This window comes from Martes martes (genome assembly GCF_963455335.1).
Source record: "Martes martes genome assembly, chromosome: 3".
Classification (NCBI taxonomy): Eukaryota; Metazoa; Chordata; class Mammalia; order Carnivora; family Mustelidae; genus Martes; species Martes martes.
Genome location: NC_137890.1, coordinates 81223643 through 81236177, shown reverse-complemented (window position 1 = coordinate 81236177; position 12535 = coordinate 81223643). Strand labels below are relative to the sequence as shown.

The window sequence follows — 12535 nt, the reverse complement described above, 5'->3', positions numbered from 1 at the left end:
AAGCCAAGCAGACAAGGCTGACTTGTCTGAAGCCAGTTTGGGAGGCAAAAGCACTGACATAGTCAACAAATTATAAAAGCCAAACTCTTGAGGGAGAACTGCCAGATGTCACCATGTCCCCCTCTTCTTCTCTCACCAAGTCACTGACTTCTTCCTCTTCTGCAGAATAATTCCCATCAACCTTTCCCTTCGTTTTTATGGGCATGCCAAAGGTTGAGAGGTTTAACCACACAGTGCACTGCCCCATTGTACATCCTGCATGTCCACTAAGAGTAAGATGTTAATATTTTATAAAATATACAATGTTTACTGTTTTCTCCCCAGGACTTTATTTACATTAGTGTACAGTATACAGTATGTATTAACAGGACTTGAGTATCAGTACCATATAGTGTGTGTGTACTGTATCTGTACACATCTGAGTGAAAGCATTAATAATCCTAGTACACTATAGTACACAAAAATGCTGTAATCATGTGTTACAAACACTGAGCATAATTATTTGTGACAAATATATATGAAATCAAGTGTTTCAACAGAAATACTGTTATGTATTGAACTGTTGATGAAAGTGTTATGACCCAAGGCTTGTAGGAACCTAACCTTTAATTTCCTTTGGGAGTAATGGTTCTGTATTCACTGAAGTGTTCATGGTGACTGTCTAGACGTTAAGTACCCCAAATATTCTATATTCTGTACCTTTTTTCCAATATCAAAAGGTGGTACAGAGAAACCGCTATGTTTAGTCCCTTATAGATAGATCTTTAGTTTATTTTAGATTGATTGTGTGTTGCCCTGGGGGTGGGAGGGTGGTCGCTGTTCTCAACTGCAAATAATGCTATAGTGTATGTGGTGAAAACATCTTAGAGACTCTGATCTAGGACAGGTTTCTGAAATTGCAGTTGCTGGGATATAAAAAATAGTTTGAAGTTTGATAGTATTTATGGTAATTCTTTTCATCATTTTTTTTTTTATCTTTTAAAATTTAGTAACACATATAAGGTGTTTATCCAGTAGAGGGAACTGGTGTGTTGGCCATAACTAAGAACTTTGTCTTTCTTAAATTTAAAGAACCTAATTATTTTCAAAAAATAGGCTAACATTGTATTTTTTACCTAAAAGTGAAAATTGTCTTATTTTTAAAAAAATATCCATTGAAGGTCACACAGTTCTATAGAATGAATGATTTCTCCTGCTTTGTAGTTAGGACAGATTCACTTTGATCCTTTCAGATTAAGACTATAGTAAACATAATGATAATAACATAATATGTTTATACGCTTAAACTTTTGTGTGTTCGCTCCACATGACTTAGAAACCAGCTATTCATTAACACCAGGAAGTAATAAAAATTAGAGGCAAAAGTAAAATGTTTCTTTTTGTTTCCTCTGTAGGGTTCAGCACCACCCCCCTCTCCAACACCTAACAAAGAAATGAAGAACAAAGCCGTTCTTTGCAAACCTTTAACAATGACAAAAGCTACTTACTGTAAACCTCATATGCAGACCAAATCTTGTCAGACAGGTAATTTAGGAAAATTTGACTTACATGCTTCCCTATACTTAATATCTCTCTTACTGAAAAACGCATGCTTTTCTCAAACAATAGGCTATGGAGTGTATTTGTTTGGTCACTTTGTCATTTTCTGTTGATTTTGCTTATCTAAGTTTAGACGTTACCTTGAGAATACAGCATATTATTTAAAATCGTTAATGAAAATCAATCTCTGTTAAAGGCTCAGAGAATAAATTATGTCATAAATGAAAAAGCGCTCTATCCAAAATTTCCTTGGGGCTGAGATTCCCTAAAGTTACAGTAATCTCTGAAAAAAATCGTCTCTGTAAATGTGACCTGTTGTGTTAACAGTTCTGTTTCCTTGTCAGAATGAGATGGTATCATTCAGTTATATATTTTTATGAGAGTTAAATGTATTCTAATTGTTTGATTAGATAAATCTTTTTACAGGGAATATGAGGGGAATATGATAGGCTGTCTGAAACTGCATAATGTTTCTAAGGGACATTTTCTTTGTATTAAGAAAAAGGTTTAAATTCTGTTTTTCTCTCTTCATTTAAACAGTTACTGTATTTAGTTTTGTTTTTACCTTACCTGATTTTGTGAAAACCAGAAATTTCTTTTAAAAGGGAAATGAGGCACTTAAATTTTTTGGTTACCAAATTGTTTTAACATTGAGTAACTATGTGTATTACTTAACATTGCTTCTTAAACACATTTTGTATTTTCAGATGATAATTGGAAGACAGAATACGTTCCAGTGCCTATCCCTGTGCCTGTGTATATCCCAGTACCTATGCACATGTACAGTCAGAATATTCCTGTTCCTACTACAGTTCCTGTTCCTGTAAGTCGGATTTTAACTTTTTTTTTTTTTTTTTTCATTTTGAAGTTTATCAGGCAGTAGGTGGGAGAAGAATGTTGTAATTCCTACCTTAGTGAGGTAGTAGAACAGGGTTGAGTCTTTGCCTTCACCAGTTAACTTAGGTTTGGTTGAATCTGTCAATGTTTGCTTTGTGTTTAATAAGTATATGTTCATCTTTAAAGATGAAGTTTGGCAAATGTCTGTGTCTGCTTTGTGCATATATACAGTGTTTTATGTTTGAGTTCATTTTAGAGAAAAATATTGGTGAAGTTGTAAGGTTTAAAACTTAAACACGGAATAGAATTTCATATGAATTATCATTACATTATTTTGTCCTAAATCACTTGCAGTAAAGACACTGTGCCAGGGCTTGACTATCATAGTCCCCTGGGGGACAAAGTTATCTCAAAAATTATTTTTATTTAATTTTTATTTCAAAAAGTAGCTGTTTATATTCTGGGCTTTCTTTGTTACAGTTGACAACTTAGTTTTGGTATGTGTTTTTTCCAAAGCTTTAATCCAGTGTGGTATTATAAAGAAGATAATGTGTCAGAATAATTTTTAATCTGGCAAATTACATTTATTGATTGATTGATTGATTGGAGATAGCGCAAGGAAGAGCAGGAGGCAAGGGGAGAAAGGCAGAAGGCGAGGGAGAAGGAGGCTCCTTGCTGAGCAGAGAGCCCGATATGGGGCTGGATTCCAGGACCCTGGGACCATGGCCTGAGCCGAGGCAGATGTTTAACCAACTGAGCCACCCAGGCACTACCCTCCCCCCCAACCCCCACCTTTTTAAGATTTTATTTTTCAGAGGTCTCCACACCCAACATGGTGCTCCAACTTAAAATTCAAAGATCAAGAGTCCCATACTCCACTGACTGTATCAGCCAGGCATCCCTGGAAAATTATCTTCTAATGTTGAGTAAACCTAACAGTCAATACTTTGGTTAATAGGTGCCAGTTCCTGTTTTTCTGCCTGCCTCATTGGATAGCAGTGAGAAGATCCCTGCAGTGGCTGAGGAGCTAAAAAGCAAAGTTTCTTCAGATCCTCTTGATACAGAGCTGCTTACAATGACAGATATGATGACTGAAGATGAGGGGAAAACAGTCGCTGCCAACATCAACAGTGAGTTGCAGTATATTTCACTCTGTCCAATAAGTGTATCATTGGTTTTCAGTAAGTGTTATAATTATTATAGTATGTTGCTGGGACATATCATTATGTTTCAACTTGATATGGGAGTTTTGGGGAGGGAAGCATTGCAACAAAAATGTATTTTTGTATTAAGAGATAAGTACTCTATCTAGCCACATGCTCTTTTAATGCCATGCCCAGTTTTAAGCAGGAATTTGTACAATTTGTATGGTTCCAATTTTAATTGTGACAGGATTTGACTTACAAGATCAACTCAGAGTGATTCCTGTTTTAATATACTAGCTCAGACACAAAAATAACTGATTATCGTTAATAATGATCTGAACTCTTATTTTGTAATGGTTAGCCCCAGTTTTGTTTTGTTGGTTATACTTAATAATTTGCATTATCTACTAGGATTTATCCTATCTTCTGTTAAGGCATGTTTGCCAAATGGCATAGCGTAGGTAAGTTGTAGATGATTCTCTTAAGAGTATTTATTCCTACCCTTACTCCTCTGGTCACACGTAGGGTCCTTTTACAACCATGAGCTGCCTAGTTCCCATTACCCTAGAGGATAACAGAAACATAACCAATTCTGTGTATTTCATAATGTCAAAGTGTTTATGGAGGCCTTTGTTACAAATTAACATAGTGGGTTACAACCAGTGGTTTTATTTGTTGTTTAATGAAGTGAAATGGGAAATGTTAGTGTGAATCTCATCAAAAGGATACTGTTTTGTGAAACTTTTATTTCCTGTGTCTGTGTCTGTTTGTCTTTCTGTAGCCTATCACCACCTTGAAATGGATAAAATGCATATCTTACTGTATGCTACCATATAAAAATGTTTGAAAACAACTGATCAAAACATTAGAAAGCAGTTGTAATTGAATGATACAGAAAACCTAGGTTACAATTCAAAGAGTATTGAAAATCCACCCTCATTAGTTTATTTTTGACAAGGGATTGCTTTTAGAAATACTCTGCCTACCAGAGTTGGTTTACTATCAAAGCATGCCTATTAACTTTTGAAAAAGGGCAGTCAGAAACATAAAGGATTAAGTTTCTTTGTCTTCATGATTATCTAACAATTATAAAATTTATAAGAGTTTACATTTCAAGATGGCTATATACCTTTTCTTTTTGTGACATATTAATATATTCTTGTTTTATGTTCACATAAATGACTTCCTTTGCCAGATTAAATATAGGTACTGTTAAGGTTCTTCTATTTTGATTTCTAATGATACTGTGAATTGATTACAGGTGTAATTATTGAAACAGACATAATTGGTTCTGATCTCTTGAAGAACTCTGACCCAGAGACACAGTCTAATATGCCTGATGTACCATATGAACCAGATTTGGATATCGAAATAGATTTCCCCAGAGGTACTCAAAATGCTATTTTATTCTTTAAGTGTGAACTACAGTTATGGAATTTAGTTATGATCATTAGTCATTTAGTGTTCATGTTCTTGCCTTTACTGCTTATATTTTTCTTTTTTTTTTTTTAAACTCAAAACTCAACAGTTAATTTCTGAAATGAGGTATAGGATTGAATTGAAGTGACTTAAAGAGAATTTCTTAGAGCCTAAAAAGATACTTTCTCGAAGTAATTCATTATAGAAAACTTTGTAGATAGAGAAAGGGAAAAAGAAGTGTTTGTTTCTTTGTTAAAAAATTAAATAAAATGTTGATAGTATTTTTCATAAGACTTTTTAAAAAATTAAGTTCACCTTCAAAGGAAAAAATTATTTGCAGGTCTTTTGTTATAAAAGAAACGTGTTCTAGTTTTCATTATTTTCTTAATGTATTGATGGCTAATAAGCACACCCAGTAGAACGTAAAGCATTTTATTTTGAGAAAGATTTGATATGTTGAAACAGATTTGTACTGAGACCATTTAGATCTTAAAATTGAATTTCAGGTTATAATAGTTTTTCTGATATTCTACATTTCCATGAAAATTTCATGTTATTCATTATACATATGTTTTCTTTAAGGGTCTATATAGGGTTTATCAGAACTCATAGACCTTTTCTTTTCACCCTCCCTGCAGCATAGGTTATCCCCATGTATAGGTACTTGTTTATATTCTGTGATTAGTTCTTCGTTGGCTGTGTTTATGTACTGTAAACCTGTGCTGTTATATTTGTAAATAAAAATTCTTCTCATTTGATTGCCAGCTGCTGAAGAGCTTGATATGGAAAATGAATTTTTATTACCGCCTGTTTTTGGAGAAGAATATGAGGAACAGCCTAGACCTCGATCTAAAAAAAAGGTATAAATTAATAGTATTTTTGCATTAACTACTGTCTCTGTAGTGTTAGCTCTTTTTAAAAAAAATTTCTTAAAGATTTTATTTATTTATTTGACACAGAGAGAGATCACAAGTAGGCAGAGAGGCAGGCAGAGACAGAGAGAGGGGGAAGCAGGCTCCCTGCTGAGCAGAGAGCCTGATGCGGGACTTGATCCCGGGACCCTGGGATCATGACCTGAGCTGAAGGCAGAGGCTTTAACCCACTGAGCCATGCAGGCGCCCCATGTAGTGTTAGCTCTTTAGGGATGGAGCAAGGATATAGTGACCCACGGTTGTGCCTGAGGCTATGGAAAGACTTTTTTCCCCTAGATTTAAAAAGGCCTTAAGAGTTAGTCTTTATTACTTCATTTCTAAGTAATAAAAAATGTCTCAGATTTACTTTAACTTTATAAAAGACTGAATATTTTTGCCATTTAATTTTCCTTTATAATTTTATCCTGACAAAGGTTGACATTGTTGCTGAGAAAGTAAACTCAATTCTTTGACAAGAATTAAGGCTATTTTCTGGGGTGCCTGGGTGGCTCAGTGGGTTAAGCCTCTGCCTTCAGCTCAGGTCACAGTCTCAGAGTCCTGGGATCGAGCCCCACGTCGGGCTCTCTGCTCAGCAGGGAGCCTGCTTCCCTTCCTTTCTCTCTGCCTGCCTCTCTGCCTGCTTGTGATCTCTGTCAAATAAATAAAATCTTTAAAAAAAAAAAAAAGAATTAAGGCTATTTTCTAGTGATCTGTTTTTTTCTGCTATTATTTGCAACCTAAAGCAGGATCGAAAGGAAAAGTATGACTTTCACAAATTTCCCCACAAAGAAAGAAAAAACTGAAAAAGGAGTGAGTACTTGCAGTAGGATACAGTTGGTTTCCTGTTTGACGCCATACAAAAATTAACTCAGAATGGGTAATAGACCTAAATGTAAGAACTAAAATTATGAAACTCTTAAAACATAGGCCCAAATCATTTTACCTTGGGTTAGGCATAGTTCTTTGATGTGACACCAAAAGTACAAGAAGTAGCAGGAAAAAATAGGTCAATTAGGTGTACTACATCAAAATTTAAAACTTATGTAGTAAATAATGCCATCATGACAGCATAAGGAGCTTGAGTGGTCATTCCCCATTTATTGGAATTACTGGAAAGTTCAGTTTCTCCTTACATTAATATTTAGAATCCTTTTTAGATTATTTACTAATTGTGTCTTATATTTAATTATTTCCTTATCAGTGACTCTCACAGCAGAAGTTAAAATGATTTTGTTATACAAGATGGTTTATGTAGAAATATGGCATTCCTGGAGGTATATTTCAAGTAACTATTCTCAGATTCTGGAATACCAATCAATTCTAAGCATATAAATATATTTCTCTTGGTTTGCATTTGTTGAGAGATGGCCTACATGAAGTCATGAAATAATACAGGTTTTTTTACAAAAAGATTTTACAGTGGTGTTTTACTAATAGGGAGCCAAAAGAAAAGCTGTATCAGGATACCAGTCTCATGATGATAGTTCTGACAATTCAGAATGCACCTTCCCTTTCAAATATACATATGGTGTAAACGCATGGAAACACTGGGTCAAAACTAGGCAACTTGATGAAGATCTTCTGGTATTAGATGAGCTAAAATCTCGTAAGTGTTCTGATTTTGTTTCTTTTACATTGTATTTCAAATCAAGATTTTTGTTATTAACTACCTTTACTTTTAAAAAAATGAATGTAGCTTACAGTATTTTAAGTACATTTAAGTAGCTTTCATTTTACTTTATTTATATAGTATATAGTTCTTATATAGTATAAATTATACAGTATAAATTCTTATATTCTTAAATAGTTCTTATATAGTATAAATTAATTTCAGAAAGTTTCTTAATCTTAAGAGTAAATAATAATTACTAATTTTTTCCTCTCTTTTTAGCTAAATCAGTAAAGTTAAAAGAGGATCTGCTCTCTCACACCACAGCTGAGCTTAACTATGGGTTAGCCCATTTTGTCAATGAGATCCGACGGCCAAATGGAGAGAGTTATGCACCTGACAGCATCTATTATCTTTGCCTTGGAATACAGGAGGTTAGTAATTTGATGGCTACGTTTGACTATAATTGGTTGTTGTAGTAGTTTTGGAAAAGAAAAACGTTAATGTTTCACGAATATTAAGGGAAGCTTTATGGAACATAATGAAATCTTGGCTTGCTAAGGCATGAAAGAATTTACTGTATTTGCAAATACTAGGGTATTATAAAGGATTTTCTTAGCTACTTTGTATATAGGTCTTTCTGTTATAATGATGTATATTCCTAAAAATCCTCAAGTTCTCCAAAACTATTGTACCGTAACCAAAAAGAATTTATGTGAAAAATGGAGTTACGGTCAAATGACTTGAAACTCCTGCATATTTTGTAATGGATCGAATGAAGCTGTATATTTGTTACCATATATATAATAATTAGGATGGCTTCATTTCCTTCTTAAAATTGCAAATAAATGAATTAACATCCTTGGGCATGATCCATATATGTATATATAGATCCATGCTGATATATGTGTAAACAGAAAACTGGGTTCCTTTCCAAATGGGTTCCTGTTTGAATTTCATACTTCTTATGTTTTTTAATTGTTAAATAGGGTATTTACTCATTAATTCTTCTGAATCATCTTATAAAAGGAGATCATTCTTTGGTTTTTTAGATAAATGTAAACCACATGTCTGTGAATCATGAGTGAGCCTGTTTTCCGTAATAAGCATTAAGATCAACTTGAAATTCTGAACAAATTGTTTGGGTTTGAGCCCAGGATCTTGCTTGACATCCTGTGTACTTTTTGCTGTGGTAGATGATAGAAGGTGGAGGGTTTTTTTGGTGTGGTGGGGTTTTTTTCCCTTTTAATGCAGAGTTTTGTTCATAGGCCCAGAATTTAATGTACTGCTAACAGTTGGTAGAAAATGAGATAGATTACTCAGAAAATTACAATTGTCTTAATTGTATTTTACTTACGTTTTCTTTAGGATAGAAATTTGCCTAAGATTATATAAGTGATAGTGGGGAAATAACACACGGCTATAAATTACTATCTGTTCAAAGGCCATCACATATTTTACAGTAACAACCTAAATATATAGTAGATTTTACTTTTTTATTCTTTGTAGATTTATATGTACCTTGAGCCTCATGTTTAGATGGCGATAATAGGTCTACCATTCCAAATCCCCAAACTCCTGAAAACTAAAGATTTTATTACCCTTTAGCTTTTTACAAAAACTAATTTGACAGTAAAACATAACTTGAAGAGTTGTGAAGTTACTTTTTATTACACTTTGATTATCCATAGAATATTAACTGCCTTATTCACTAAAAGATTGCTAATGTTTCTAAACAAACACAGTGTACTTCCTTAGAATACTCTAGGATTATAATGTAAGTATATACATGCCCTGTATTTCCTCTGTAAAATCCAAAAAATTAAGAATTCTAAAACATTTGGACTCCACGGTTCTAACTCAGCATTTGTAGACCTGTGTATGTTTCCCCCTTTTTTATTAAACCTCATAGTAAAAAAGAGTAAAAATAGCAGGTGTTAGGTGTAGGTGAAAACATCTCAGTAAGCATCAGAATAAGTTATTTATTACATATAAATCCTCTTCAGAGAAATAGGATCTGGGTCTTACTCTTAGTGTCTTGTACCATGCTGTCCATATGGTAGGCACTCATTGACCTGTATAATTGTCAATGACTAGTACACAAAAGACCTATCTATCCAGTTTTCCATTGCTTTTTACTGTGTGTACTTATTTAAGATGGTGGAACAACCTTCTTTTAAAATAAATGTTTATATCATCATCTTAGAAATGTTCTGTTGTCTAGATCAATTATTTATAAAAATGTTGAAGAGCACACTAGGGTTCTGTCAGATTAACTCAGCAGGAAGGAAAGAGGTTGAGTTCTAGGCTCTTATTAGTGGTTTTTTTTTTTCTTAAAACTTTTTAAAAATTCAAATTAGTTCACATATAATGTATTATTAGGTTCAGGGATAGAATTTAGTGATTCATTAGTTATATATAACATCCACTGCTCATTGCATCAAAAAAGACAATCTCCTCCTTAATGCCCATCACCCAATTACCCCCATAAGCCCATGTACCTCCCCTCCAGCAACTTTCAGTTTGTTGCCTATATTTGAGTCCCTTATGGTTTGCTTCCCTCTGTTTTGATCTTATTTTATTTTTCTTCCCATCCTTTGTGTTCATCTCTTTTGTTTCTTAAATTGCACATATGAGTGAGATCATAACAGTATTTGTCTTTCTCTGACTCACTTATTTCACTTAGCATAATATATCCAACCACATTGTTACAAATGGCAAGATTTCATTCTTTTTTTTTTTTTAAGATTTTATTTATTTATATGACAGACGGAGATCACAAGTGGGCAGAGAGGCAGGCAGAGGGAGAGGGAGAAGCAGGCTCCCCGCTGAGTGGGGAGAGCCCAATGCGGGGCTCGATCCCAGGACCCCGGGATCATGACCTGAACCGAAGGCAGAGGCTTCAACCCACTGAGCCACCCAGGTGCCCCTCATTCTTTTTGATGACTGAGTAATATTCCATTGTGTGCACGTGTGTGTACACACACACACACACACACACACACACACACATCTTCTTTATCCATATTTTGACTATTGTAGATAGTGCTGCTATATGTAATTGGGGTGCATGTGCCCCTTCGAATCACTATTTTTATATCCTTTGGATAAATACCTAGTAGTGCAATTGCTAGGTTTTAGGGTAGTTCTATTTTTAACTTTTTGAGGATCTTCCATTACTGTTTTCCAGAGTGTCTGTACCAGTTTGCTTTCCCACCAACAGACTAAAAGGGTTCCCCTTTCTTCACATCCTTGTCAACATCTGTTGTTTTCTGAGTTGTTCGTTTTAGCCATTCTGACAGGTGTGAGGTGGTATCTCATTGTGGTTTTGATTTGTGTTTCCCTGATGATGAGCGATGTTGTGAATTTTTTCGTGTTTCTGTCAGCCATTTGTATGTCTGTTTTGGAGAAAAGTCTTTCTTGGCTGGATTAATTGTTCTTTGGTTGTTGAGTTTGATAACTTCTTTATAGATTTTGGATACTACCCTTATCTGATACGTCATTTGCAAATACCTTCTACCATTCTGTGGGTTGCCTTTTAGTTTTTTTTGTTTTTTTTTTGTTTTTTTTAATTTTTTTTTTAAAGATTTTATTTTATTTTTTTTATTTATTTGACAGACAGAAATCACAAGTAGGCAGAGAGGCAGGCAGAGAGAGAGGAGGAAGCAGGCTCCCTGCTGAGCAGAGAGCCCGATGCGGAGCTCGATCCCAGGACCCTGGGATCATGACCTGAGCCGAAGGCAGAGGCTTTAACCCGCTGAGCCACCCAGGCGCCCCTGCCTTTTAGTTTTGTTGATTGTTTCTTTTTCTGTGCAGAACGTTTTATCTTGATGAAGTCCCAATAGTTCATTTTTGCTTTTGTTTCCCTTGCCTCTGAGATGTGTCTAGTAAGAAGTTCCTACAGCTGATGTTAGAGACATAGCTGCCATGCTGTCTTCTAGGATTTTGTTGGATTCCTGTCTCACATTTAGCTTTCTTCATCCATTTTGAATTTATTTTTTGTGTGGTGTAAGAAAGTTGTCCAGTCTCATTCTTCTGCATGTGGGTGTCCAGTTTTCCCAATACCATTTGTTGAAGAGATTGTCTTTTACAGTTGAGGGTATGTTTCTGGGTTCTCTATTTTGTTCCACTGATCTGTAAGTCAGTTTTTGTGCCAGTCCCATACTGTCTTGATGATAGCTTTATTTTTTTAAGATTTTATTTATTTGAGAGAGCGAGCAAGCATGACCAGTGGGGGGGGGGGCAGAGGGAGAAGCAGACTCCCCGCTGAGTAGGGAGCCCGATGCAGGACTTGATCCCAGGACTCTGGGATCATGACCTGAGCTGACGGCAGGCGCTTAACCAGCTGAGCCACCCAGGCTCCCCTGATTACAGTTTTAATAGTACAGCTCGAAATCCAGTTGTGTTGCCTTTGGTTTTCTTTTTCTACATTACTTCGGCTATTTGGGGGTCTTCTCTGGCTCCATAAGTTTTAGAATTGTTTGTTCCAGCTCTGAGAAAAATGCTGGTGTTTGATAGGGATTGTACTGAATGTGTAGATTGCTTTGGGTAGCATAGACATTTTAATAATACTTGTTCTTCTGATCCATAAGCATGGAATGTTTTTCCATTTCTTTGTGTCTTCCTCAATTTCTTTCATAAATGTTCTATAGTTTTCAGGGTATAGACCTTTTACCTGTTTGGTTAGGCTTATTCCTAGGTATTTTATGGTTTTTTGGTGTAATTATAATGGGGATCAATTCCTTGATTTCTCTTTTTGCTGCTTCATTATTGGTGTGTAGAAATCCTACAGATTTCTGTGCATTGATTTTTTATCTTGCCACTTTTCTGAATTCCTATATCAATTCTAGCAATTTTTTGGTAGAGTCTTTCAGGTTTTCTGCAGAGTATCATGTTGTATGTGAAAAGTGAAAGTTTGAGTTCTTCCTTGCTGATTAGGTTGCATTTTATTTCTTTTTTGTGTGTGTGATTGCTGAGGCTAGAACTTCCAATATTATGTTGAACAACAGTACTGAGAGTGGACATCCCTGCCATGTTCCTGACCTTAGGGGAAAAGCTCTGAGTTTTTTCCCATT

General features: G+C 35.0%; 1 protein-coding gene across 1 annotated transcript in view; it reads left to right on the top strand.

Annotated features, from left to right (window-relative positions):
• ZMYM2 (zinc finger MYM-type containing 2) overlaps positions 1-12535 on the top strand; it is a 113432-nt gene that overhangs the window by 82611 nt on the left and 18286 nt on the right. The window contains exons 15-21 of the mRNA XM_080798286.1: positions 1395-1524; positions 2247-2362; positions 3335-3506; positions 4783-4908; positions 5706-5800; positions 7289-7457; positions 7743-7894. Coding sequence (XP_080654412.1) covers positions 1395-1524; positions 2247-2362; positions 3335-3506; positions 4783-4908; positions 5706-5800; positions 7289-7457; positions 7743-7894 — 960 coding nt within the window. The remainder of the gene's footprint in view (positions 1-1394; positions 1525-2246; positions 2363-3334; positions 3507-4782; positions 4909-5705; positions 5801-7288; positions 7458-7742; positions 7895-12535) is intronic.